At 37.3% G+C, this 27,734-nt stretch overlaps 5 protein-coding genes and 1 long non-coding RNA gene across 13 annotated transcripts; 2 read left to right on the top strand and 4 right to left on the bottom strand.

Annotated features, from left to right (window-relative positions):
- Nucleotides 1-20: 20 nt before the first annotated feature.
- On the top strand, nucleotides 21-4,035 carry LOC105191588 (uncharacterized). Of its 2 annotated transcripts, XM_019845244.2 has the most exons (3): nucleotides 21-1,947; nucleotides 2,041-2,398; nucleotides 2,471-4,035. In XM_019845244.2, the coding sequence occupies exons 1-3, from the start codon at nucleotides 1,663-1,665 to the stop codon at nucleotides 3,199-3,201; spliced, it is 1,374 nt and encodes a 457-aa protein (XP_019700803.1). In that variant the 5' UTR covers nucleotides 21-1,662; the 3' UTR covers nucleotides 3,202-4,035. The 2 variants fall into 2 exon arrangements, with proteins under 2 accessions (XP_019700803.1, XP_011153412.1); XM_011155110.3 differs by having other exon boundaries at nucleotides 2,041-4,035.
- A 43-nt stretch (nucleotides 4,036-4,078) lies between these two features.
- Nucleotides 4,079-5,768, bottom strand: LOC105191217 (cilia- and flagella-associated protein 20). 4 transcript variants are annotated; one of them, XM_011154477.3, is made up of 4 exons: nucleotides 5,456-5,766; nucleotides 4,931-5,000; nucleotides 4,505-4,829; nucleotides 4,079-4,395 (listed from the first exon to the last, which is right to left on the bottom strand). In XM_011154477.3, exons 3-4 carry the CDS (start codon nucleotides 4,778-4,780, stop codon nucleotides 4,090-4,092), a joined length of 582 nt encoding a protein of 193 aa, XP_011152779.1. In that variant the 5' UTR covers nucleotides 4,781-4,829; nucleotides 4,931-5,000; nucleotides 5,456-5,766; the 3' UTR covers nucleotides 4,079-4,089. The 4 variants fall into 4 exon arrangements, with proteins under 4 accessions (XP_011152779.1, XP_011152761.1, XP_025163663.1 ...); XM_011154459.3 differs by having other exon boundaries at nucleotides 4,931-5,053; XM_025307878.1 differs by lacking the exon at nucleotides 4,931-5,000 and having other exon boundaries at nucleotides 5,446-5,768.
- A 1,960-nt stretch (nucleotides 5,769-7,728) lies between these two features.
- On the bottom strand, nucleotides 7,729-13,509 carry stau (double-stranded RNA-binding protein Staufen). Of its 2 annotated transcripts, XM_011154515.3 has the most exons (9): nucleotides 13,290-13,508; nucleotides 12,584-12,658; nucleotides 12,236-12,444; nucleotides 11,517-12,107; nucleotides 10,777-11,327; nucleotides 10,169-10,694; nucleotides 9,873-10,081; nucleotides 9,400-9,583; nucleotides 7,729-8,027 (listed from the first exon to the last, which is right to left on the bottom strand). In XM_011154515.3, the coding sequence occupies exons 2-9, from the start codon at nucleotides 12,631-12,633 to the stop codon at nucleotides 7,993-7,995; spliced, it is 2,355 nt and encodes a 784-aa protein (XP_011152817.1). In that variant the 5' UTR covers nucleotides 12,634-12,658; nucleotides 13,290-13,508; the 3' UTR covers nucleotides 7,729-7,992. The 2 variants fall into 2 exon arrangements, with proteins under 2 accessions (XP_011152817.1, XP_011152808.1); XM_011154506.3 differs by lacking the exon at nucleotides 7,729-8,027 and having other exon boundaries at nucleotides 8,920-9,583; nucleotides 13,290-13,509.
- Nucleotides 13,510-13,770: 261 nt separating this feature from the next.
- Nucleotides 13,771-17,847, top strand: LOC112590655 (trigger factor-like). Of its 3 annotated transcripts, XM_025307879.1 has the most exons (3): nucleotides 16,196-16,761; nucleotides 16,893-17,019; nucleotides 17,368-17,847. In XM_025307879.1, the coding sequence occupies exons 1-3, from the start codon at nucleotides 16,751-16,753 to the stop codon at nucleotides 17,620-17,622; spliced, it is 393 nt and encodes a 130-aa protein (XP_025163664.1). In that variant the 5' UTR covers nucleotides 16,196-16,750; the 3' UTR covers nucleotides 17,623-17,847. The 3 variants fall into 3 exon arrangements, 2 of the variants coding, with proteins under 2 accessions (XP_025163665.1, XP_025163664.1); XR_003114377.1 differs by lacking the exons at nucleotides 16,196-16,761; nucleotides 16,893-17,019; nucleotides 17,368-17,847 and adding exons at nucleotides 13,771-14,100; nucleotides 14,351-14,445; XM_025307880.1 differs by lacking the exons at nucleotides 16,196-16,761; nucleotides 16,893-17,019 and adding an exon at nucleotides 13,793-14,100.
- LOC105191250 (uncharacterized) lies at nucleotides 15,006-15,869 on the bottom strand. The gene is made up of 2 exons (XR_003114378.1): nucleotides 15,727-15,869; nucleotides 15,006-15,581 (listed from the first exon to the last, which is right to left on the bottom strand). It is a non-coding gene; the product is annotated as an uncharacterized LOC105191250 (long non-coding RNA).
- A 1,674-nt stretch (nucleotides 17,848-19,521) lies between the features above and the next one.
- On the bottom strand, nucleotides 19,522-27,582 carry LOC105191596 (uncharacterized). Its single transcript, XM_025307844.1, has 13 exons — nucleotides 27,326-27,582; nucleotides 26,851-26,974; nucleotides 25,968-26,091; nucleotides 25,783-25,889; nucleotides 25,374-25,547; nucleotides 24,809-24,963; nucleotides 24,488-24,599; nucleotides 21,794-22,219; nucleotides 21,441-21,567; nucleotides 21,172-21,278; nucleotides 20,657-20,830; nucleotides 20,296-20,453; nucleotides 19,522-20,195 (listed from the first exon to the last, which is right to left on the bottom strand). Exons 1-13 carry the CDS (start codon nucleotides 27,412-27,414, stop codon nucleotides 20,066-20,068), a joined length of 2,007 nt encoding a protein of 668 aa, XP_025163629.1. The 5' UTR covers nucleotides 27,415-27,582; the 3' UTR covers nucleotides 19,522-20,065.
- Nucleotides 27,583-27,734: the final 152 nt, after the last annotated feature.

The raw sequence follows: 27,734 nt of genomic DNA on the forward strand, positions 1-27,734 counted from the left end.
CCGCCACCGTCACTGCCGTCGTCGTCGTCGTCGTCGTCGTCGTCATCGTCGTCATCGTCGTCGACATGGTGGTGGGTCGCAAAAATCGCGTGTTACATCGCGCTCGATGACGACGACGACGACGCGGCCATGCGGCGCGCAAAGAATAAAACGCATCGGCGCGCAACTTACTCTTAATTGGTCCGCCATGCTGGCCATGCGCCGGCCGGCTGGCAAGCGGAAACAATTTTTTTCATCCTGCGTACGATTTCCCGTTTGCGATGTGTATCACAGAAACGCTTGTTCGCGTTGCCAATGGTATGGTCGACGACGTCGCGATGCTCGTTGATTCGCACATTGTGCGTTTCTGTTCGTCGACTGTCCGAACCCGCGGAAAATCTCTCTCGGGGCGTCTGTCGTTTCCCGCCATTTTTCGCGTCCTCTGAATGTTACTACGCTCACATGCGCGCGCGCACGCCGCGTTTTTGCGCACCGCGGAAAATAGTTCCGGATACTTGACGCGAACGAGCATCCTCCCCTTCAATGGGGTGGGAAAGGGGGTGGCTGGCGCTACGCTCCACGTCCCCATTTAAAAAAATCAATACTTAATAATTAGCAATTAATACGCGCGCCGAGTGCACGTGTGTGCGTATGTCTGGCGATTACCCTCCTTCCCGCCCTTCTTCCCTCTCTTTTCCTCTGCTCCCTCCCCCATCGGCGTGCCCGTCGATCCTAACAATAAAGCCGCGTTCGTATAATGAGGCGATCATTATTTTGTTAATTATTCGTATTGACGTTTATTATTTTCCTTTTTCGTCCTGGCGACTGCGGGACTGCGCGCGCGAGATTACATGCGAATCGGGAGAGAAACGTGCGATGCCCGAGAGAGGAATTTTCGCTGTGACGGATGGATGAAGATAATCCTCCGGAAAATGTAACGAAGCGATGACGATTACGTGTTCATCACGATCGGCGATGATAATGATAGCGATATTTCCAATCGGGTGACAACTCGCTCGAACGTTTTGATTTCGTCGCCTTTTTGACGCTAAAATTCTGACAATGCACAACTGCTATGAACAGTGTTTCAAATTGAACGAACATTAACGAAGCAAGTACAAACGATATCGTAGCCGTAATTATTAATGCAATAATATTTGAACAAACAAGTAAATATCAATCGCGTAGAATTATTTTCTTAGCATGAGATATTAAGGACCATGAGCAATTTCCGACGATTGATATATCTCATTATTATTTTTATATTATTGTTATTAAGACCATTGTTCATTATAATTATGGCTCATTATTGTTTATACATGTATGTATGTGTTCGAGTATTCTTTTCAAAATGGATTCATTTGTTGAAGATGTTAACGTTGACATTTTTGACAATCACGATAGAAAACGTAAAGAAAACAAAAGCAAATAACACAGACAGGCTATAACCTATGAGAACATCTCCAGAGCAATTAAGAGCATCAGCATGGAGATAATTACTAAATTTTCGTCATTCTCTACGGGGACTCCACGAGAAAAAGGCGAAATCACGTATCGCAATGTCTCATAGAATACACGTTATTATCAGAAAAAGTCACTTTGCATTACCTTTCACATATCTCTAACAAATATATTTGTAACACGCGATCTCTCTTCTTCTGTGTAAATTACCGGCGAGAAAGAATGTCGAACAATCAAATCTGTGGCTACATATCTTTGCTGTACAGCGTCGCGGGCAAACCGCTGGATTTATGGTCGAAGCACGTTTCTTTGGGCGGCAAGATCCGTAGGGTGAGCGATGATATGCTACACGGCGACAGAGTGATCGAGATCGTGGGTCCCCATGACAGTATCGTTTCCACGAGCATAACTGCTCCTGCCGAGGTCGTAAACACTTTGAACATAAGGCTGCCGGTTCTCGTATTAATAATAAAGAATTTGAAATCACACTTCAAATTGGAAGTCCAGGTATATTGCACTTTGTGAGTACTGAAGAGTGTAAGTGCGTTATTTCTCTTAATGTCCTAACGATGATCTCCTGTTTTTTTTCTACGCATAAAGATAACAGATAAGAACCAGTATCGAAAGAGATTCTCGTTCATGACATACAATCTCGAGAAATTACCAAGTATCAATGCAAGCACGGCATGTATTCCACTGAAATTGGAAGAATGTTGGAACATCCTGGAGATAAATCTTCAGACACTTTGTCGCATGGTGTACGGGACGGATTACGAGGCGCTCCAAAGGATGATTGTCTATTCCGATTGTCGTCTAAGGAGAGTATATCTGCAAGATCGTCATTATGGTCATGATGAAACGCCTATCGAATTGTGCAACGCATTTCTCGATGCGTATATGTCCAAGTGGGGAATTAATTTCATGGAGAAGACTTGTCAGACAGAAGAATGTTATACAGGTTTCACACATGTATTTCATACAAGTAGTAATCATACACATCGATATGTCTATTTTTCGTTTAACTTTTTAGGATTATCAAAACAGCGCGATTCGAATCCTTTGAAAAGTAACAATACGGCTGTAAAAAGTAAGGCTACTGTTTTATCAGTAAAAGCTGGCTCATCTAAAGATACTAATGACACTGATAAGTCGGATAATTTAAGCGCACTTGGTACTATCATGAATTTGCATGATTCTAAAATATTGAAGGGGAATTATGTATCATTAGGCACATTAAACAATGAAGCGAAAATGCATAGCAATCAGTATGTTATCAGACAACAAAATTGGATTGGTCGTCCGAAATTTTTAATGAACGAAACGACCGTAAGAAATAAGCTAAGAGAGACTAGTAATAACATGACGGAAAAACAGGAAAACCGAAACAAAAAAGTAATACACGAGACAGGGGATGCAAATTCCTTCGTGAAACTTAATCATATGTTGCATCTTGCGTCTCCTGCCAGAACAAGTCAGTTTTTGAGGATGCATGTCGACAAGACACTATTCCAGAATAATTCCCAAAATAAAACAGAATTTCCAAAACGTCTGTATCCATATAGAATTCGAGATTCGAAAGATACTCCTGTTGCACAAAAAAGTAATGTTGATTCTGTTACGAATACAAAATTTAGAATATCTGTCACCAATTTTCCTGTAGCTTCTAAACCCAATTTATCTACAAATACTGGCATTAGCTGCAATAAAATGAAGAATGATATAATTGCCTCAAGTGACAAATATTTAAAAAAAAAAAAATAACCATTAACGGTTTAAGATCTTTGGTTACTGTTGAGGAAAATGTTGAAGATGGTTGTATTTCACATTTGATCGGAGAAAGGACAGAACAGAGTAATGTGAAATCGCAAAGCCTGAATTTGAAAACAAATGATAAAACTATATCTGATCTTATGGCTACATAGTCTTGTAGGTAAAAGATCCTTCGAAAAATTACAGGATAAAGAACTTATCAGACCGTTAATAGAACTGTCTACTTATAACGCGAGAAATTCCTGCAGATAACAGAAACTTGTACATGGACGCAGATGATGCATGCAGAAGTATATACTGGTTTGTGATTAATTTAATCATTAGCTGGAAATTCATCTAAAAAAATATACTATTTAAGATTTCATGTAAAAGGACAAAAATAATGTGTAATAAACATAAAACATTATTTTAATTGTTGTTGAGTAAAAGAGAGTAATCTTAAAATTTTAACATTTTATTTTTAAAGTGGCTTCAACAAGTTTCAGTGAATTCAAATATACAATTCATTAATAATTAATCCTTTTAATATCTTTTAATACTTTTTTTGCTTTTTTGAGCTAATAAAAATCATTTAAATTCTACTGACACAACTTGTCCTTTGGATACGATCGATTCAAAGAGCACATTTATATCTTGTGATTAACCATGGACTCCAAGTGTTTCCATGTAACTTATGTCACATATACTATAGCTTTTAATTTAAGTAAAGTCAAGTTAAGTTAAGCAATATCTGGTTTTATCTGTAATCCAATTTTTATGGTACAGCACAAGCTTCATCTTTCTCATAAACTCATAATCATTGATATTTTTTGCTGTTTTTGATGAAATATTGAAATAGATGATATTCCAAAATAAAATCTCCTGCATATTCCATGTCTCTTAACATTTTGCTTTATTTTGAATTGGTAAAAATAATTTAAATTCTGCTGGTAATTCGTCCTCAGAGTACAATCGGTCTGAAAAGTACACTCGTCGTATCCTACAATTAGCATGAATTTGGACTCTAAGTGTCTCTACATAATTCGTTCCATATGCACGACGTGTGAAGTCAGCCAAGTTGAACTGTATTTGATTCCAACCATCGTCCAGTCTCATCGGCATAGTACAAATGAATGGCTTAACCCTTGTTGTAGATTGATAATTGCTAGCACGAAATCTACGGCGTACATTTTTATCATCTATTATCTGTAACATATGAAATATACATCAGGAAAGAGGATAAACAACTAGAACAAAAGATGGGCTAGTTCTTGATATTTAAAATCAATAAGAAAATCAGCAATGAAAAACTTACTTGAACCTCAAATGTGAAATATTTTTTCAGATTCTTGATGATCATCACCAAGAAAGGTAACTTTATACCCAATGTCTTTCTAGGATCTGCAGGACAAGTGATATATGTCGTGCTAACATTGCTACCTAATATTTCCAAAACAAGGCTCTGGATGTCATTATCAGTAATCCTCTTGATATGTCCATTTCTAACTTTCTTGTCCCATATTTGCAGTGGTTTACTGCCAATACTATATAAAATGGATAAAAATCCACTTTGGAATGTGTTCTTGAACATTTTTACACCTACCAGAGATTTTAATGCTTTAATAATTTTCCTTAGTGCTCTAAAACAAAATATTGGAAGTATTAGTTATATACTATTGTAAAAAAATATATATGTCTGATGAGCAATAAGATCCTGGTATAACTTTATATATATACAAACCAGAAGTTAACCTCTTTCCATTTTAAGAAAGATTTGCTCCAAATGATAGATCAGCAAAGTCATGTTTACACTTGAAATAAATAATTTTTTGCTTTTAATTTAAGCAAAAAGAAAATAGTTTTTCTAAAATAAAAAGCAATAATATTGAACCTTAGACAAATTCACTGCAACTTTTGTCTAATTTGCATATTTATTTTGAATATCTTTTTTATAATTGACATATACTTTGTGAATTTTTAAATTCAGTTAATTCAATTAATTAATGAAATCTGCATATGGATTAAAACGTATATATAACTTGAACAGAATACAAATCACTGCAAATTATGAGAATACTGTAAACTTTGTATAGACTAGGCTTCAACATTACCTTTTTTATAAATTTACTACTTTTATAAATCAGAACTCATTTTTACATTTTGAATTCGACATTTCAAAATATTGTCTGACAAAATATTTGGAAATGCATTTAACCTAAATAATGTTTGATCAATATCAATGAAAAAGTATATTACTCTGAATTACTTTTCTTCTTCAAGTCGTAGCTAGAGATGGATGATGATCGATCGATAACTTGGATGTTTATCCTCTTCTTAAAAATTATTAAAAGATTGAACTCTTGATGCTTCAAATTCGTCCAATTTTCATAACTATATAATTCGGTCGTACAATTGAAAAATAATTGATTCGTTAGAAGAAACTGTGGTAACTCGTAGCGGACGGAGACTTGGAAACTAATACAACAATCCGTCTCATTATCGAGCTGCACTACTTGAAAGATAAGAAAGGTCGTCTGACCTGCTATTGATTCATACTACGAGCTCAATTTGTCCATAGCAGCGACTCATAACGGAGACTTTGGAACTAATGTGGTAGTTTAGTCAACCTTCTATTTTTCGACCAGCTTGACTCAATAGTGGGTATAAAAAGAATTTTATTCTTGAATAATTCAATTTTATCAAATTAGATTTGTAAACAAGGATTTAAATGAAACGTATTGATTCGTGTGCCACCTTGTCATGCGTATATTTGAAAAACGCATAGTAAAAAGGCCATGTACATATATGCGAAACCTTTCTACGGTTGTTATCAACGTCAAATATATAAACTGATGCAAATAGAGGAAAGCAGTAGATTCCCATAAAATACATTGTACAATTCGTTTTTCGAAATGCAATTAAAAATTTCGTCGATACGAAGAACCTTACCGGATTCTGTAGGTCTTATTTATTCGAGAAGTAATTATTCTCATTCAGAATTTACATTTTACATAACTGTTTCATTGTTACATACCAACAAATTATTTCGCTTGGGTAAACTTAACACAATAAAGCTATCTGACGATGTCAAGCGTATCTTCATTTTTCTCTCGCGTTCGATATTAAAAATAAAAATTGCGAAGATTCGTTACACTTGCCATAAGTGGTCGCAATTTTTCTTTTTTTCTTTTTATGTTGCTAACTAATTGGTTAAGGTTTTTTCTAATGTCCCGGAAATAAGCAAACGCGTTCCATAATGTGTTCACGCGTGGACCTCGTTAAAACACAAGAATGAAACGCAATATAGATTACGCATGAAACTGATTACACCACATCAATTCCGCGGTTTTTCCTCTCTTCCTCTTTCAATCGATATCGACGCATCGGGTTTTACGTTTCCTCGACATTTTGCGGATTCGCGCCCGCGGACTACGAACCGGGTTATACTTTTAATACGAACAGGCCATCCTTAAAGTGTCGAGGAATTCGTATAGTTCCTATATTTCGGTGAATCGACACATTGTTCGCTTACCATTACGATTAACTATAGTATTACAGTTTACGCGCATAAAATTGCCCTCCCAACGTGGGGGACCCCAGTTGTTCATCAAATTGGTTTCTTCTTCTGTGTTCATCTTGAAAAACTATATATATGTATATATAATGGGAACTACTACTATGTCTCATAATACTGAATGCCACATGAACAAGAAAGGCCCACCTATTAAAGCGACGTATGATCAGACCGAAGGAGGCGACTTACTTCCGCGAAAGAATCTCCTCTAAAGAATCAATAAATAATTTTCTGCAAATATGGCCTTCAACGAATGGTTAAATGTAACCACGTGTTATCTCGGAAATCGTGTCGGATGCTCGACATTAGTTACGCAATCTACGATGTAAAAAGTGGGCGTCATTAAATCAGTACATGCACGACTTTAGTGAACAATAACAGTTCAACATCTGTTTCTTGTTCAATAAATCGGATTGTAGGATGCGAGCAATGAATGAGAAGACAGGCTGAGGTTGAGAACGCCGGTACAAAGATCTCTGCGGAACAGCACAACGTCGTCAGCGAAGGCGGATATTCAGCACATAGTCATGTTGTTGAGTATGAAAAAGAAATTCTAGTTTCGACAAATAAAAGCAGTGCGATTATTCGAAGTCTGTACCGTTTCCCAGTGCCCGTTCCTCGTTCATTATTGAATTTTCTTCGTACTCTCTCTCTCTCTCTCTCTCTCTCTCTCTCTCTCTCTCCCCTCCCTCATTCTCTCTCTCTCTCTCTCTCTCTCTCTCTCCCTCTCTCTCTCTCTCTCTCTCCCCCTCCCTCATTCTCTCTCTCTCTCTCTCTCTCTCTCTCTCTCTCTCTCTCTCTCTCTTCTTCTCTTTCGGGCAACAAGACAAAATTCACCGTTGTCTGAGGATTTGTGAGTCGAAAATTAAAACAATTCCGTAACAATCTCGATGCAACGGGACAAATTTTGAGTTATTACCTTCCTCTTCTCTCCTCTTTGTGTTCTCGTTTTCCTTTTCTCTATCTTTTTTTTTTTAAGATTGAATGAAATTTCCGATACACAGCGTATCCATTGTTTATCCACCGCCAGAGATAGTTAGATAGATAGGTGTATGGAAATTTCTATTTCCTTCACTTCTCAGTATTTTACGGAATATGAATGTACGAGCTCCAGAATGCTTCTGGCCCCTGTAGAAAAGCAAACTGGGGCGTGGGGAGAGTTGTATATCGCATTACCTATGGTATGGCTTTTTACCAATGAAACAATAACTATTCAATCTTTCACACAATCACTTGTCTCTAGCTGACGTGGCCAGAGTATACTCTGGAAAAAGACATGACACATCATTTTCATATGCGACATAACAGAAATTAATTTTAAGATCTATTTCGTATTGGATGAAACGACAAAAAAAGTGTTTCGTGAGCCAATTGACCACAAGAGCACAATATAAGATATATTGAAATGTAACAGAAAAAAGAAAGTAAGCAAGAAATAATATTACGATCGTTAATCTGCGTTTTAGTATTAGGTAATAAGACATAGCTTCTTTTTCTTTTCATTCATAATAATGAGAAAGCCAAGGAACTCGTAATTCAGAAATGAAGAGATGGTCGCATTTCATCTCCAGATTTCGTGACTTTGCTTATCGTTTCTACCGAGTGTTCCTATGATCATTGGTCAATACAAACTGGCAAATGATCATCTCGAATTCTCGTGGGTAAGTTATTTTTCGCACTCCGTTTGCGATCCTCTCAATGAAAACGTTACACAATAAATATAGCGGTTATAGCTGGTCACTGCAAGGATCGCAACCGCGATCAAGCACCAATAATAAACGTTTCTCATGATCTCACGTGATGTTAATTTATTTCGCGAAAGCTGCAAATATATATGTGAATCGTCCAATGATACGTCGTTGTCTACAATATGATAGTAACGCATCTCCGACAATCACAGAAACTCGATTTTATCTGTCACGACTGTGTCGAATCGTTATTACTAATGGAACGAAAAGATTCTCACGTAGTTATTAAATACACGTGGCTTATTGGTGCTTGAACGGCATTTCAATATAATTAAGACACTGTGAAAGATTAAGAAATTTTTATGTAATAATACATTAAACAATAATCAAACATTTATTATATATATATATATAAATTATATATATATATATATATATATATATATATATATATATTGATCGGATATTTGATCAAATTTTTATCTGAGTTTTTATCTCCAGTCTCGTAAATGATTCAACAATGTAAACTTCAAACATATAAGATAGGAGCATAGAATATTATGCAATAATCTTATTTGATAAAGTTTCTTTTTGCGAATTATCATTTTTCCACAGTGTATGTACTTCTAATAATGCAAAGCGTAATAAGATCATTACGTAATAAAAAGTAAGAAAAAATCAAGTATAAAATAAATATGTCCACAAATGGATAATAAAACATGCATGAAGTTGTTTTTGGCATTGATAATGCTCATTTACTACGATAAATTCTACAGTAAAAAAAGAAATTCAATGATAAATGCTCTCTTTCGCAGTGTCTTAAAGAAGCATAAATATAACTCAACGTTGTATGCGAGTCTTAAACACTATTCGGTTACTTATCGATAGCTCCATCCATAATGTTGTTTTTAACTTGAATGCTAATGTGTATTCCATCACCAGACGCACCTTTATCTTTCTTTGCTTGCGCATTCGCGGCATTATCAAGTCCTAATTTCGTGAGAGTACGAAGAGCCCTTAATGCCGCTTGATTGCGGCTCGCAGCTATTGTCGCTCCGTTACCGTGACAAACCTGTGGTGGATCGGTGCTGAGTGATACAAGCGAAAGATATTCCTTGTTTATGGACACTCCCTAAAACGATAGATGAAGCCTGAGATTTGTCGTTTTACCACACATTTCAGTGTTATATCAAATCACGAAAATAATACACGAAAAATGTTTAAAATGTAAAATAAAATAAATAAAAAATAATATAAAGAGATTATACCAAATAAATCATTCTGTTAAATAATTCTATAAATTGGAATCCCGCAAGTGTAAGATTTCTTAAAAACCTGATTAAATAATTGAAGCATAAATATAATTAAATTAAAATCTTAAATTTTACTTCGACGCGAGTCAAAACTGATTCAAGTTTTACCTTCGGAAAGTCGCTGAATTCTACACTGAAGTTAAGTAACTGAGATAGATAATGTAATTGATCCTTGGGCGAGACACCGGCAGAGTTTTGTTGCTGTTGCCCGCGTAACTCTTCAGCGACTATCTGCACACTGGGTCCGCTCCCCAATTTAGATTCTTGACCTCCGTCCACTAGTAAAAGACCGGGTGCTAACTGGCGACCGATGGTACCTAAATGAAAGAACGATATATGTAATAAATGATAAAATCTCAGAACTGAATCTCGAACAACAGTTACAACTGATATTTCTAGCTTACCTCCTACCGAATGAGGTTGAATATCGTTTACTTGATCATCCTCAAGAAATGTCACCTTTCTGGGCTTTGTTTCCGTATTCTCACTATCTCCTGTCTTGATAGATGGCTTGGCGGGTTGTGGTGACGGTTTGCTGTAACCTAATTGCGCCAAAAGAGCTTCAGCGGCGGCTCGTTTGGCCAATTTTTTGTTAGGTCCAATCCCTTGAGCTGAATGCTGACCCATAGTCACCTCCATGACGAATTCTCTACGTCTAGGCGCACCCTTCTCATCTATGAGATTGTAGACAGGCTCCCGTTCTCGCTTCGCCTGCTGAATCTGAACCAGACGCGAGACCGGATTAACCTCCTCCGCGGCTTCGTTCTCCGAACGGGGCTCTTGATAGACTTTAATTAAATTACGAGATTTCTTCTTCGTCGCCGGTGGCTTACGCTTGACTCGCAGCGATCGGTTCTGTATACTAGCTGGTAACGGGGGAAGACGCTTCAGTTCCTCTAACATCAATTCGGCGGCGCGTTTCTTCGACACCTAGAAAAGAAAAGGGAGAATGGAGAAAAGAATAAGATATTAGCGTGTAAGATTGTCACGGTCTTCTTGTACGAAAGATTACCTTCTTCGAAGATCCTTCCCCTACGGTAACTTTGTCGCCGACAGTGCACTTCGTCATGAAGGTTCTTATGTGAGGTTTACCGCTTTCTGACACAACCTCGAAACTGACCGGTAATCCACGCTTTAACGCAGTCTCGTGGACCAACGATACTGGACTCTTCAATTCTGCATTTGGATCATCGATTCCGCCCAATGTACCATTCTCGTTGGAGTTGTTAGCGTTCGCAACTTCCTCCGGCAGTGGTAATTGGCGTAATTGTTCCAAGGCTCTACTGGCCGCATCGTGACGAGCCGCTTGTCCAGTCAGACCTCTGCCTGTAAATTCGCGCTCACCGACCTTCAGAGTGACGAGATACAACCCTTGAAGATCCGTGTGAACTCCGCGATTGTACGGAATTCGTGGATTAAACATTCGCGGGTAGTTTCCGAAGCCGTGCGTTACTGCGTACTGATGCTGCAATGCAGCTGGTGGAGCTTGCCGAAACGTGTAGACCGTAGGTTCTCCACGTTTCATGGCTAGAGCATTCAGTTCAACGGTAGGAGGCAAATGTCCTGTAAAGCGATGAAATTTTATTAATCATAAAATTGTTAAGTATAATATCATTTAAGTATAAAAGAAAATAAAACATAAATATATAAAAGATGTCAAGAACGTAAAGAATTTTGTATTTTATTTCTCGAGTGAGAGATGATATTGTGTGTATAACTCGATATTATGTAAAATTTATAACACGAATTTACCCGAGCCGGTTGGACATTTGCCTAGATGACCAATCCTCATGGCCTTGGTGGGTTTAGGCGGTGGCTGACGATACCAGGTTTTCGTTAATGCTTCCGTCGCTGCGCTGTGTTGAGCCTTCTTTATGCTGGGACCTTCCGCGATGTATTCCTCTTCGCCGAGCTTCAGTGTCACCGTGAATCTCTTCTTGTGCGCCGGTCCTTGCTCGTTAGTGAGTCTATACTGATGTTGAACCCTATTGAATCTTGCCAGCTCGTTCAACAAACACATGGGTGTTTTTTCTTTCATGTTTGCCAAAGCTGGATTGGTTGCGTTGGCATGATTCTGCCCAGATGAACCGTCGTCCCTAGACTCTCCGCCGTTGCCGTCGTTTGTCACTGTTTTCGTTTGTTCCACGACAGCCTGTTGCGATTGTTGCTGCTGTTGTGGTTGCGGTTGTTGTTGCTGCTGCGCTTGCTGCTGGAGAGGTTGATTTGGTTGGTTATTCGGCTGCTGCTGTTGCTGATGATATTGGGACTGCTGTATATTTGAATTCTGAAGAGTTACAGAAACTGTGTTTGTCTGGTCCTTCATGCTAACGCTAACCATAGTGTCTGAAACAAGTTATTCACCATTAATAGAAAGTTAAACTGATATTAATAGAAAGTTAAACTAATATTAGTAGAAAGTTAATAGAGTTGGCAATTAAAAATCATTGCCATAATACGCATTATATACTTACTGCTTGTATTGTGCGTATTCATGCCCATCAACATCGGCTGTCTAGGATTTCCATGCGGCGGGCCAGGATGCTGCATGTGATGCATATGCTGTTGATGGGGGGGCATGGACAGTATCGGTTGATGTGGATTCCGATGCGGCAACAGATGCTGCGGCTGATGTAAAGGGGGCAAGTTAGCCTGCTGCATAGGCCGCATCGGACCTGCCATTCTACATAAACATCATGTTTGTTTGGTTAAAATATATTTTTAGATATTTATTATATTAACTATGAATTAATATAGACATGCAGTTACATTATATCTATACAAATATATATCAAATAAAGATTAGCTGATAAAATATTAACCTATTATCTCGCAGCTGATTCTGCATTGCGTGATGTTGATGGCGTAACATCTTATGAAAATCTACACAGGGAAACCTAAAAAAGAGAATTTATTTCATCATGCTTAATAGAAGAGGAAGCAAGTGAAGTCCTGTCATTAGTCACAGGTGTTTATTCCAGGTTTCAATTTTTACAGTCTCAACCCTATGTATTTATTTATTTCATTCTAATACATGTGCTTCTTGAATCGTTTCGTGATAAAAATTTCGAAATAATGTTCGTATGAAAATAATCATCCATTCAAGAATAGGAAATGGTACATTGAGCTACCGGCAATCTTCAATGCGGTTTCGTAATGCCGTGTGGGATATCGCGACATCATCATAATCGTACTGTGATCCGAACAACGTGTACGCGTCGAGAAGGATGATATTCCCATCATACAAAAAAGGGCGAGCCACTACGGTTAACGACCGTTACTGGTGGACACGATTTTGCGGCGCGTCGTTGCGGCGCGTCGTCGTGGTCACGCGCGATCTTCGTACGCATGGACGTAGCACGAGTTGGTGCGTGCTCAGTTGAGATTCCGTCTATAAATAAATGTCAATTCGACACAAAATGATGGGCTTGGCCCGACGACGACGACGACGACGACGACGATAACGACGGCATTTCCGCCGAATGCCGAACGCGGGCTGCCCTCGTTCCTCGCTCTTCGCACACTTACCCGGTCTAGTTTGTTCTATTTCACGGAAACTTTGCGCGCAACGGACGATACGGTGAAATTTCCAGCGAAACAGATCGGCTACACTGCGTAGCGAACACCGCCAAGCCCTCAGCACGGGATATTGGCAAACAGTAAAGAAAAGTATACTCTGTAGACTAAAATGCGGCCATTTTAATGTGAGACTGAGCCTTGACCATCGCGCACGCACTGTCACATAGATCGACGTACGAGCAACCAATCATTGGATCATCACACGCATGGTACCACCGACGAGGTAATACAGGCTGCGTTCCGATATATTCACTGCCAGTACTGAAAATATATACTTTATGTTACATATATTATAGATTTTCAGTACTGGCAGTGAATATCGGAACGCAGCCATAAAGACTAACAGCCCTGAGTAAATTTTCATATCAGCCAAGGGAGCTCTAAAGGGCCCACAGGTAATTGAAGAGCGATGATAATACTGACTGCTTTAGTGGCTACGCCACCGACGAGGTAATATAAAGACTGACAGCCCTAGGTAAATTTTCGTATCAACCAAGGAACCCGAAAGGGCCCAGAGGTAATTGAAGAGCGATGATAATACCGACTGATTTAGCTACGCCCAAGATAATATAGCTAGCAACTATTGCCGATGCACGGCGAGGGGAAGATAACACGTCGCTATTCATGTTTTATCTCGCCGCTTCTATGTCTCTCGACGCACGTCGCCAGCAGTTATTGAATCGAGGCCACGCTGTGACTCGAACGGCTGCGACGCTTCTCCAATCATTCATCCCGGCGCACGCTTACTCGTTAGAATTCTGTAATTAATAACTGCATAAGTATTAAAAAAAAAATATATATATATATATTACATAACATTTACGTTATATCACATTTATATTATTGCAAGTAGTAAATTATATACACATTAAGGTTATGTCACCGATAGATGTTTATTTATTATATCTAGGTTATATTATTTTTTTAAAGCATTTTATATTATTTAATATTATAAAATACTTTACAAAAAATGTCTATAAATTTAATATTAAAAAGTTAATATCATATAGCGAATGCAGATAACGCATTCAAATAAATAGCAAAGAAAAATGTAGATAAAGCAGTTGCAAGCTGTAGTACTGGAAACGATACTTTAGAAGTAAAAAGTACGTAGAAATAGATAATGTTCAAGAAAAAGAAAACATATTAATAGATTATTATTCAATTTGTCTACATCAACACATATAGATGCGTTCAGAAACGATCCTATTAATTAACTTGTATAAAGAATATATTGATAAATTCAACAACCGAAAAGTTTCTCAAATCTGGAATAGTGTCTCCAAAGAAATGGAAAAAGCAGGATATGAAATATTCGGTATAAAATGTGCAATAAAATTTTAGTGTTTGAAAAGATCTTACAAATCTGTTGCTGACCATAATAAAAAGTCAGGTAACAATAGGAAGCAATGGGAATATTATGAGGTATGTCACAATAACACTATATTTTAACATTTAATGACTTTAACGATATGCTTATTAATTACTTTAAAAATATATTTGTAAAAATTGTAAAGACTATTCTAAGCAATAGTAAAAATAGACTAATATTTTTCGTTTTTATACTTTAAGTTGTATATGTAAATTTACAACGCACGCGCATATTTATTATTATATCATATTATTATGTTCTACGAAATATTGAACGCTTTAAATCCATAAAAATAAGGAATATCAAAATTAGAATTTTTGTTAATTATTTTATTAAAAATTACAATTTTCATTTTGTAAATAATACATGATTGCATTACGTTTTTCAATGCCTTCTTCTCGTAAACCTTGTAAGATTCCCATTTCGACATTTTGTGCATATTTGTTTTGTTCTACAATAACAGGTATATCCATATGATCATTTTGGAGTAAACAAATGTTATGTAGAATACAACAAGCAACGATATATTTAAGGATTAAATCGGCTCTTCTCATGGGTAGTGTATCTAAAAGACTCCGAAACCTTCCTTTTAACAAGCCTATTGCTCTTTCTACCATCATCCTGGCTTGAGACAAGCAAATATTGTATTTTATTTGCGCATCAGTTAAATGTCCATTGTCTTTGAATAGCAAACCATAACATATTTTTGGATACTATAGGCAGCGTCACCTAATATGTGATTATTTTCAGGAAAATTTTGTGCTGTACATAAATTCTCTAAACTTGATAGTCGAAAAACTCATATCATGTACTGATCCTATTTGTCCTGCATAAACATGAGTAAATTTTAAATCATGATTACTGACCACCTGAAAAGAAGAAAGAATTTAAAAATATAAAATATAAATTTCAAGTAGGATGAGTAGAAATTATACATATATATCAGACTCCATTAATGCATTTTTAATTATTTTAATTATTGTATTAAAGAAATCATACAATTGTCAAACATACATGTAACTGCATGGAATAATAGCCCTTCCTATTTATACAGGGTGGTTAATTATAAGTTGCCAACCCGAAATGTGAAGGTAGATTGGGTTAAGATAAAAATAAAAGTCCCATACTGTTTTGCGAGATTCGCAATAATTATCGAGTTATTAATGACAGAAATCTGAGGAATGGGAACGCGCCGACATCGATGATTGGAGAAGCGTTGCAGCTACTCAGGCCACAGCGCGGCCCACTCGACCCAGCAACTGTTGGCGGCGTGCGGCGAGACGTAGGTCCGGCGAGATAAAACAACGAATAGCAGCGCATTGTCTTTCCCCTCACCGCGCACCGGCAACAGTTTCTGGATCAACTGGGCCGCGCTGCGGCCTAAGCAGCTGCAACGCTTCTCCAATCATCTATGCCGGCGCGCTACCACTCCTCAGATTTCTGTCATTAATAACTCGATAATTATTGCGAATCTCGCAAAACGGTATGGGACTTTTATGTTTGTCTTAATCCAATCTACCTTCACACTTCGGGTTGGCAATTTATAATCACCCACCCTATATAAGCATCTGAATGTAATTTTGGCGCTGCAATTTTGATATGCGTCTCATCTATTGTTCCTATCACTTTTGGAAATTTGTATCTATTTTTAATACATGTCCAAATTTCTTCAGCTCTTTCTCTTTGTGACCATGTAATAAATCTGTCAAGATGTGAATACAACGCATTTTGGACTATTGGCATTTTGGAATACAACTTTTTGGACACAACTCCGAGCAGTTCCTTTACCAATACCGAATCGATCAGCAACACATCTACATAGTTAACGAAGCATTAAATATGACACATATATTAACATTATATTTTTATTATATATAAATTTTATTTATCTATATGAATTAGGAGTTGCCATCATCCATATCGCTACTAATAATGTTTTTTCAGATGATATTGTACATCTGCCACATCCCTCTAATTGTTTCGATAATTTTTCGCTTAATAGCTCTAGCAAAAACCTAAATGTTAATCGACTGAGGCTATGCAAAAAATGTAACGTATTAATTTGTATTGTATATTAATTGTATATATTTTTAATATATTCTCAAATAACTTACCGAAAATGACTTTTAAAATCAATATCAGTATATTGCCAAATTACATCTTCCACGTAATTTTTACAGTGTACTTTGGGTATACGTTCAAAATGATAATAGTTATCTAATATTTCCATTGTATCAGAATCACTGGATTCCTCGCTGGAATCATCGTGTACTATTTCCAAAAGGGTTTTTAATAACAGGCGTTTTGGTATGTTTTGCTCCATGATTATTCTATTTTAGATTAACTTATTGTATGTTATCTCATTTTCGCTGCAAACACTGAAAATACCGTTCCAATTTGAGCCTACCATTCGCACTGATAGTATGATTGTTTAAATTGGAACGCTGTTGGTAGCATGCTTTTATGACATCATACTTACAGCACTGTCAGTAATTTTGGAACACAGCCTATATCGGAACGACACTCGTAGTACTGTCAGTACTGGCAGTGAATATCGGAACGCAGCCATTGTCGCAGCGTGCTGTAATGAATTTTGGAACGGTGTTCACAGTGCTGCCACTGTTGCCAGCGCTTGAATTATATTTTGGATTACAGCCGGACACGACGAAGATGACGGATACGGCGAAGACGATGACGAACACGACGAAGACGACGAACATGGCGAAGACGATGACGAACATGATGACGCTGACAACGAAGACGACGAAGATGACGACGAATACGACTACGAAGACGATGAGGACGACGAAGATGACGAGGACGGCGACGAAGACGATGACGAAGACAACGAAGACGATGAAGACAACGAAGGCCGTTTCAAAATTCACTGCTAGTACTGAAAATATATAGTTTGTGTCACACAAGCTATAACTTTTCAGCGCTGGCAGTAAATTTTGGAATACGACCTAAGACGATAAAACGCGAGTAGCAGCGAGATAAAATACAAGTAGTAGTGCATTGTCCTTCCCCTCGCCGCGCACTGGTAATAGTCGCTGTATCAAATGGACTGCGCTTTGGGCCGCTTACAATTGCCGCGTTCAGTAGAACAAAGTGATCAGAGAGCGCTTGGTGATTATTGTCTATGATTGGAGCATTCTGTTAGATTCTTCATAGACCCAGAAGTATTTACCAATCAGGAGCGAGATTCAGTGGAAAATCTAGTAATGTTGTCCAACTGTTGAGTCTGCTGAATGCAGCCATTCCTATAATTAATAACTCTAGAGTTATTGCGAATATCGCAAAATGGTATTGGAATTTTATATTTATCTTAATCCGCTCTATGTCTACATGAATTCCTCGGAGCGAGGAATTCGTGAAACCCTCTATACATATGTCTGCGACCGCAATTTTAGTATTATTTCAACTTTGAATTATTAACTCAAGGAATGCCAACGTGTCTTATATATTTAAAATAAAACTTATTTCAAGTTTTCTTACGTCTCGCAATCCTAGGAACATACACACACACACACATTCTACCTGTTTTCTGTATTTTGATAGGATTTTGATACTTTCCGATATCTTTTTCCCATTATTCCATACCTGTTACCATCTATGCTTATTTCGAGTTATGTTTCATATTCCGGCCACGATATTCCTAAGAGGACGCTAATGCGCAGCGAGATTTCTCTGGTACGCTAAATTCCGTAAGACCAATAGTCTTTATAATATTTCGTCGGTGATGTAAGGGCAAGAGCATAGGCTTTTGCATAACACATAATACATAACACATGAGAGAATAAACTAATTAGTTTTCTTCATTTCCCTCCTCAGGATAGAAATGAAGAACCAGATTTCTATCCTGAGGAGGGAAATGAAGAAAACTAATTGGTTTATTCTCTTATGTGTATGTATTATGTGTTATGCAAAAGCCTGTGCTCTTGCCCTAAGTGTTTGTCGCGTATTGAAAATACCTCCACAGATCGTGACGTTCAAATATGGCGTCCTATGATGGCGTCGTAATGACTGATACCGAATGTTCAACGTGAGATCACTGAGATCTCATCTAGATTCGTACCCTCTTTCAATAAGAATGGGCTCGAACGAACGGTAACACTGTTTCCTTTCCCAGGATGCTTGTAAATTATAGAAAATGAAGAGTAATCAATCGAGCGATTACTGGGATTGTGTATTACACGTCATCCGAGATCATGTCGACACTTTGGCGGCGATTCTCTTCGTCTTGAACCGGTGATAATGGAGGATGCTACGGTCGAAATTTAAATTCAAGTATTATAAAAATATGTTTGTTATTTTCCGAGGAACTTCCTGATATATTAGTTTAGGAAATTCCGCGAGAAAGAACATATTCAATGCTTAATATAATTACAAGCGATGAATTGGTGTTAATTATCATATTGATTGTTCTGAAGAGCTTGTTAATTATATCGGCATTATTAATACGTTTCTGTAATACTGATATTAAAAAGAAATGAAGAAAGTATTTATTATTAGAAATACAAACATTACTAGAAAATATCACATAAATATTAAGTTTATCATTATTTATTAAGAAATATTTACTTATTTACTTATTTGCAGAGTGTTTACATAACAAAAATTTTCATTCATTTTGATCTCATATTAGAATTGCAAATCAAAAGAAGCATTTGCGTTTGGCATGTATTATATCGTTTTTTTTTATTTTTTATTCTGCAATAAACCTTAAGTCTTATTTTTACAAGTTAACTAATTTGAAATGAAAAACTAAATGATTCAATTATATATTTTTCTCGATGAATACGTTCCAACAAACAATATTTTTTGTTGTTATTTTATATTGTTACTACTATCTGTTCTCTTTTATTTACTCTTATAAAATAACAGTGTAGCTACATTGTTCACTGCTATTAATTGTATATTCCAATTGTTACAAAGGACTTTTTCGTAAAATATTACTTAGTTAATTCGAGCTTGAAGAGAGTGTAAGCGATTATTTATGGCTGCAAGCTATTTGTAGAGAGATGAGGAATATCCTTATACAATTTCATAACTCACACAGCATAATCATGTTATGAAAAAATTTGAAAGTTATAATAATTTATATAACATCTTCTGTATAAATACAAATTGATATATTAATCTCGTTGCATAAAGACAAAGTTTAGTGAATAAAATGCACAAATTTACAAATAGATTCTTAATAATCATAAATTTTATATTGCGATTATATTGAATTCATCTTCGGTGTTTGATCCCAATTAGAAGATGCTTGTATTTAAAAATCGTAAAAGTGAAATCTTCCTTCATAACGCCGGTGTCCGTGTACCAAAGATAATTGGCCGTGTAAATTTCACACTTTGAGATCCGTGTAAGACGGTAATCTCACAGCATATGAGGGTTGATTATTTTCGCTAACGAAAATCGTGCCATTTTCTCCCTTTTCGATTAACTCTACAATAGCAGTTGCCACGTGTTCAGGTCTGTTGAATAAACAAGACTTATGTTATGTATTCTTAAAAAAATTGTTATCATAACAAATTCAACTGTATAGCACGAAGTTATGCAGTATTTGTAACTTACGATTGGCCATCCATTGTTGTCATCTCCTTCGCAGCAATCTCGTCATCGAGGATGTCCATGGCATAGATTTTGCTAGACATGAATTTCGTCGCCATGGCAGTATTCGTGAGACCAGGACATATCACCAACACGCGTACACCGGTCTTCTCGTAAAAAGTCTACGAATATACAACATTTCAATAGAGTAATTGCGCCTATAATATTCTTGCGGGTCTCAGCATTTTACTAAATGCAAAGTAATATCAATATAATTTACATAATTTTACATGAAAAGACTGAAACATTAATTTATGTGACACATATTCGTCAAATTATACTTGCAGAACTATTCGGTATTTATTTAGTCAAGCTGCAGTTTTACCTGTAATGATGAGCTAAATCCAAGGATGGCGAATTTCGTACCGGCGTAAATCGGTGCGATCGGATTGCCCTTCAGACCGACTATGGAGGACATATTGACGATAGTACCACCTTTTCCGCCTTTGTGCTTTCCCATATGATTCAGACCCAATATTGTGCCACATACAACTCCTTTCTGCAATCATAAAGAACGATGGCTGCAATTATAAAGGATAATAAAATGGCTATGTTTTGTGCGCATAATGCATTTCTAACGGATGTGCCATAATGTATTCTCAGAGAAACGTCTTATTGAATGTAATGAAATGAACGGTAATTTTCACACTATCTATATCGCTAGTATTTTATAATTAAGCAAAAGGATAAGAGTAGAAAAGAATATACTAAGATATTTTGACCAAGAGTTACGACTGTCGTTAATTTAAAAAAAAAAGGATGTATCTCATTAAAGGCATAGAAAGAAGCATATATTAATAGCTAAATGAGATTTTGTACAACAAACCGATCATTACTTACGTAATTAATATCAACCATCGAGTCCCATTCGGCATCATTCATAATCCCAGCCCCGTTGATAACAATGTCCAACGTGCCAAGCGTTTCTATCGCCTTGTTGAAGCAAGCTATATGCAAATATATTAGAAATATTCTCGTTTAGAAGAAATGTTTCGTGAAAATTGGAATAAAAATATTAAATACGCTTGTGTATTTGAGATCGGATCCAACTGAGATTATATTTGCAACGGTGTTTTTTTCTCGCATCAAGCGATCAACCTGTAAGTTACCTGTAAGTTCGTCAGCATTTGCCACATTCCCAGGGAGGAAAATCGCGTGATCCGTACCAAATTCCTTCTCCAATTCCTCCACGGCATGTTCACCGTTCGAATCGGGCAAATCTACAATTGCAATGGCCTGCACGAAAATACATAGAGTTAATGAATGTCGTATAAATAGACGCAACTAAAACTCGAAAACTGAATTTTTACTTAGTCAGTGTATATGTAAAATTTTATTTAAAATTTCATATCTTTTTATATGAAATTTTACCACGACAACATCCTTTTTTCTTGTAATGCTATAACTTGTAAAAAATTAGATATAGATCCTATCCAATCGCTTTGCATTATCTCATAATTACCTTTGCTCCACTTCGCAGTAATTCCCGAGCGGTGCAATAACCGATCCCGTTGGCTCCTCCAGTGATAAGCACGATTTTCTCCTGAATTTCCATGTTGGATAAGTCCGTTCGATGTTCTCCCTTGCGAATGCAATTCGCGGATTTCCCGATCGCACTGGAGGTACGATCTCGTCGAGCACCGATCCGCAAATAAATCTGCCGGATACTGCTGGGAGCGAGCCACAGATGTTGAAATTCGAGAAGCCGATGGTGATAGAATATCATTCGCGAATCTGATATGGATAATGTGAACCTGCTCTCGAGGTAAACAAGATCGGATTCGCGAGCCGATAGGTAAGAAGCACGGAACAAAAAAAGAATGATGAAGAAGGCGCGTAGATGCGGAACCAAAGCCAGCGAGTAAGTCCACTCCTTGTGTTGTCTGAGTTGTCAGTGTATAAAATCTTGTCCCCATAAGAGAAAAAGATTACACTATGTATACATTAAAAATTACCATATTAATATTAGTGAAATCGACAATATACAAAAAATATTTACTTACCATAAAACATATTTGTTGGGAATTATATATTCCTGATGAATTTGTGTTGCTAACTTTTGCGAGGAATTTGAGGCAAGAATAAAACGAAGGGTAAAACAAGCAATTCTTATACAGGGCAAAAGCGCGATTGAGAAAGGTTCAAATTGATACTTGTAATTTTATTAAAAGGCAATGCATTTTATTGGCAAGGCTAGCAACGTACATATCGTGTAACGCATAACAGAAACATACTCAACAATCGTCACTGAATCACACTATCGATTGAAAGCTACAAAGAATCATTCGAACGAGCAATATCTCTCTCGAACAAATTCGACGGATTCGCCTGGTTAACTAGATATCCGACCGATCTGTGTCGATCTGAACGATACAATTTGGTGCGGTGATATTGCTGCATACCGTGAAAAAACTGAGACAAAACAGGAACAAGTTACGTCTATCAGCCGGTAGATTCTAATTCTATCGCTATACCGTTTCTCTAAATATTCCTTCGTTTTCCCTTAAAAGACTGTAGAAAAATTACTGACACGATTGGATACGTAGTTTCACTTGGAGTAATCGTCCGACGGATTTCGGTTTAATTCCACTCGCGGTTGCACCGATGCAGATGATCCTTAACACACATATCGAACTTTGAGCTATAAGTTCACAAGAAATATATTTTTCGGCAAATTCTTCTAAGACACGGCATGAAAATTGCATTTGTTTTTCCTCTTGAACAATATATTCATCCTACTTCATTTTCATTTGAACTACATGTCTCAGTAATGTTGACTATATATTTCGGTCAGCCTACCGTATTAATATTTTTTCGTAAATATAATATACCTAAAATGTATAATATATAAAAATGTTTTCGAGATGATAAATTTATTTGATTACTTTTTAGATTGAAACGTTGTTTCTCTTTCTGCTGAATGTTGAAAAAAGGTATATTTACGATAATAATGTTCAATATAGCGGGTTCCACTTGCCCTTTCTTACGTAAGAGAACTATCGTATTTTGCGACATTCTGCCAAACGGAAATGTCCGTGAATCCAGGATCATTTATATCGATTATCATAAGAGATGCCTATGAGCTTCCTCTCTCACCTCTTCTTTTGTACGTGTCGAGAGCGCGAATCAATACTTTCATCTCTCTCACTCGATTTCTCTCTCTCTCTCTCTCTCTCTCACACACGCTCTCTCTCCTTCTCTTTCTCTCTGCCTTCCTCACACAAGCAATAAATACAAAGTGTCTCTATTATACTCGACCTAGTAGTGAGACGCGATTACATTACACTTAGCGACGTGAGACGGCATGAAGGGAATCGTTGAGATTATGTTGGATATCTTAGAGAGAAAAAAGAAAAAAAAATTATCGGCTATACGTAAGACGAGTAACTTGCGCGACGATTACAAATGACTGGCGGCAGGATATAGATATCGTTGCGATAATTTCCTTCGGCACATCGCACGAATATTCGCAACGCTTGAAAAATGAAGATTCCTCGTGCGAGAATTTTCGACTGATACAAGTGAATGCGTATTGCTGAATTTAGACCCGTGTCGAAAACCGACGCGAATTCACAACGCGGGTGCGGGACGGAAGCGAAAGCCATTGTTTTTACAATGTTTTGCATTTTTTTCGCGTGTATTTTGTGCGTGCTAAAAATGTTCCCGCTATCGTAACGCGCATTTCGCGTGCGGGATTTTCTTATTCTTTTTTTTTTGTTTTTTTTTTTTTTAATATCGCAATTGTCTCTCGCGATTATTAAATCCGAGGTACTCTCACCTGCGTGTCGCAGATTCTACTATAAAGTCAGTATAAATAGTACGAAAAGTATGACTTTCTATCAAAAATCGAAGGTGGTGTAATCTTCGGACAATACATTCGTTGTCGTCAGTAAAAAACATATTCCAAATATCTTCGCGAAATATTTCGTATGAAAGTATATGAGTAAAACTACGTTTCGCTCGTCATTTCGGTCATCGTCGACAACGGCCGGCGGAGTGCCGACACACAAATGATGGGATACACATGTCGATACAATTACAGTTAATTGTGCGATACGGCGTAAGATATTTGCAGTGAAGCGAGGAAGAATCATTGCACGTGGACGACACTCTCTCTTTCTTTTCTCATCTCTTTCTTCCTTTCTCTTTCTTTTTAGTGCTTCGAGAAGCTGATCTCGTGCGGCGGCTGCTCCTTCTCCACCATCCACACGCTTCCGCTCTTGCCGGTATTCAACACATGTACCAACGCCTTCGCCACGTGTTCCACCCTGCAGTATTTTTTAGATGTGCTTTCGAAAAACGTCTCGTATATAAAGTATTATGATTTTCATACTAAATTGTAATTTACATCGGATAATGAAATAATTAAGATTTTGCACTTGATGCTTTAAAGGTTCGTGACAAATATTTTAAATGTTTGTATCAATAGTGATAATTGATAAAAGACTAAAGTCGTGTAAAGTCGTGTAAATTGTACCTTTGAGGGACTGACGAAGCTGTATCTCTTTGCCAAGCATCCTCGTATCGAGCTAGAAGAAGCTTCCTGCCGACGTCTCGCACTAATTTGGTCTCTGTGGCACTTGGACAGAGTGCCATCACTTTAACGCCCGTCAAGTCCACGTGATATTGATCCTATTGATATATTAAAAAAAAAAAAAAAACGTAATGTATCGCAAATCAGCTTCGCATTCTGATCTTAGATCCAATTCGATACATACATTGAATATTTCATATATAAACTGAATATTTTTTTTTACATATTTCGTAAGAGAGAGACGGACTTGGTTAATAAAAATTTTAAGTGTAAATCTTGTCGAATCTGTTCTCTTGTTTCTGTGAAAATAATGCTATTTTTAAATATAATTTATATTTCCGCATTTATAATTAATATTTATTGAAATGAATTAATTCTCCACTTTATTTAAAGTTGAAGAGATCCGTGCTTCGTTGGAATGATTGGAATATCGACGACCTACTTGTCGCTATTCCGAGTCAGCAGTTATGATCAATAACTGAGGTACGTGCAAGAAGAAACTTCTTACCCCGAAAGCCCTGGTGAAGTTGACGACGGCCGCTTTCGTCGCGGAGTAAATCGGCACGCTGACGTAAGGGTTGATGCTGACGTTGCTGCCAGTATTAATAACGACTCCACCCTGGCCGCCCCTGTCCGTGCCCATAAACCGTTGAGCGAGCAAAGTGCCGCGAATCACTCCGTTCTGTAAACATATTTGCGATGACGTTAATTTTTAATGCACATACGTTGCGGTATCAAACATGTCGAGAACTGCATTAAATGATTCGAGATAGGTAACATATATGAGAAGCGAGGAAAAGTGGAGAGAGGAGGCCATTAAATTTGCATCGGCGTGCCCAAGAGTCATTTGCTAATACACCGTTGGAATGAGGCATACGAAGTACACAGAGAAATGTCTATCGATGATATTTACTTACGAGATTAATGTCTACTTCAAGCTCCCAAAATCGATCATTCATGATACCAGCATTGTTAACAACGATATCAATATGACCGAATTCGGCGATCGTTGTCTGAAACGATTCTGCAAATCGAATCGCACCGTATTACTACATGAGTAGTCGCCGTATTGTTGCAAATTATATACATGTATATATCATACCTTCAAATTGCGGGTAATCTGTGACGTCGCATTGCGAGAAGATCACGCGATCTTTACCATATTTCGCGGTCAATGTCTCCACCAGCTTCTCTCCTTCTTCGGTGTTAATATCACAAATGGCCACCTATAGATAACGAAATGGAAATGGACGAAGCTTTTTGCGTACTCGCAATGTCGTTAAATAAGCTTGGCATCGTTTGTAAAATACTTCTAGTTATTCATTATTAAAATGAAATATGAAATTTGCGAGTGTGTGTGTGTCACACACTCAAATCACACAGCAAATCGAAATTATTAAATAAATAAAAGTTAACTTAAATTTTACTCGTATAATAATGAAATATTTGTTTGCAGAAATTTTTTCCCGCAACTGTCAAAACGAAATAAAAATTTCCTAAGGATGGAAAAGGATGCAAAGCACTTATTACCAAAATAAGAGCATATATTTTACGAACAAAATTCTACGGTATGTATAATATAATAAAATATAATGCAACCATAACTGAATATTAAACAACATGATTTAATAAGTTTTATATATTTTTTTCGTATATTAAGTAATGTATATCTGCCATCGGTGACGGTAATTTGACTTTTCAAGATTTGTCTTGAACGAGCGATAAATTTATCGTCTGCATCCGAGAACGATCTAAATATAAACCGGCTGTTTTGATGAAAAACGGCAAAGAATTCTCGAAAGATCTTTTTTGCGCGAAACTTTCCGTCGAAGACATGCAAATCTACGCAAACGGCACGTGATGTTCACCGCTTGAAAAATCACAATGGCGAATTTCCGTTTTCCGCAAAAGAACGAAATATTTTCGTGATATGAGAAAAAATAAGTCAAAAATTAAATAGATTTTCTCTTAAATTGTAATTTTACCTTGGCACCCTGATTTAACAGCTCGATGGCACATGCTTTGCCGATACCGGCAGCGGCTCCTGTCACAAGGGCAACTCGCCCTTTTATCTCCATCTTCTCTAAAGATTGTTGTCTGCTCTTATATCTGCACATATGAAATTCGGGATTACAGCAGGTCACCGTTATTTTATTACTTCACAGCTAATTGTACAGATAATAATACTATTTCAAAAATACTACCTATCATTAGTAGTATATCTTTAATAATATACCATTCAGCAGAGAACCTAAAGAAGGAGAGGCAAAATGTTGCCTCTCTTTTCTCGCAGAAGTTTGCGCACAACATCTCTCCGGTAATCTAACTTTGTCCCCTATCCCTCCGTTATCTCTTTCAAACCACCCTTAACTCCCTTTGCTCTCAAGAAATTGATTCATCATTCATTTTCCAGGAGCAGCAGAAAGGTTCACGCAGCTAACACTAACACCACTTTCTCACCTGTCTCTCACTTCAACCACGGACATCACCGAGCGAGACGATCCGACGCTCTCAAATATCAGTATATCTTCGTTCAACCATACCGACATGCCCTCCCCTCATCTTCTCCGCTTACAGGTAATTCCAAAATCCAACATCACGACAGAATACCTCGACATCGCTCTAATCTCCCACTCCCAACCCTCAAAATAAATTCGCCTATTCTCCGTCATCTATCGTCAATCGTTTGTTTCGTTTATCGCACACAAGATCAAATTCGCCCGTTCGTTTCATTCAATTTGCCGTACCTTCCGGATTTTTCCAGGTGTACTATGACGTGATCGCGACACAGGCGGGGGTGTAACGAGACAAGTTGGCAAGTCGGCTGGCTTGCGTATTCTGGTCTAGCGGTCCAGACGCGCCTTTTTCC

This window comes from Harpegnathos saltator, unplaced genomic scaffold, assembly GCF_003227715.2.
Source record: "Harpegnathos saltator strain DR-91 unplaced genomic scaffold, Hsal_v8.6 scaffold13, whole genome shotgun sequence".
NCBI classification, from domain to species: domain Eukaryota; kingdom Metazoa; phylum Arthropoda; class Insecta; order Hymenoptera; family Formicidae; genus Harpegnathos; species Harpegnathos saltator.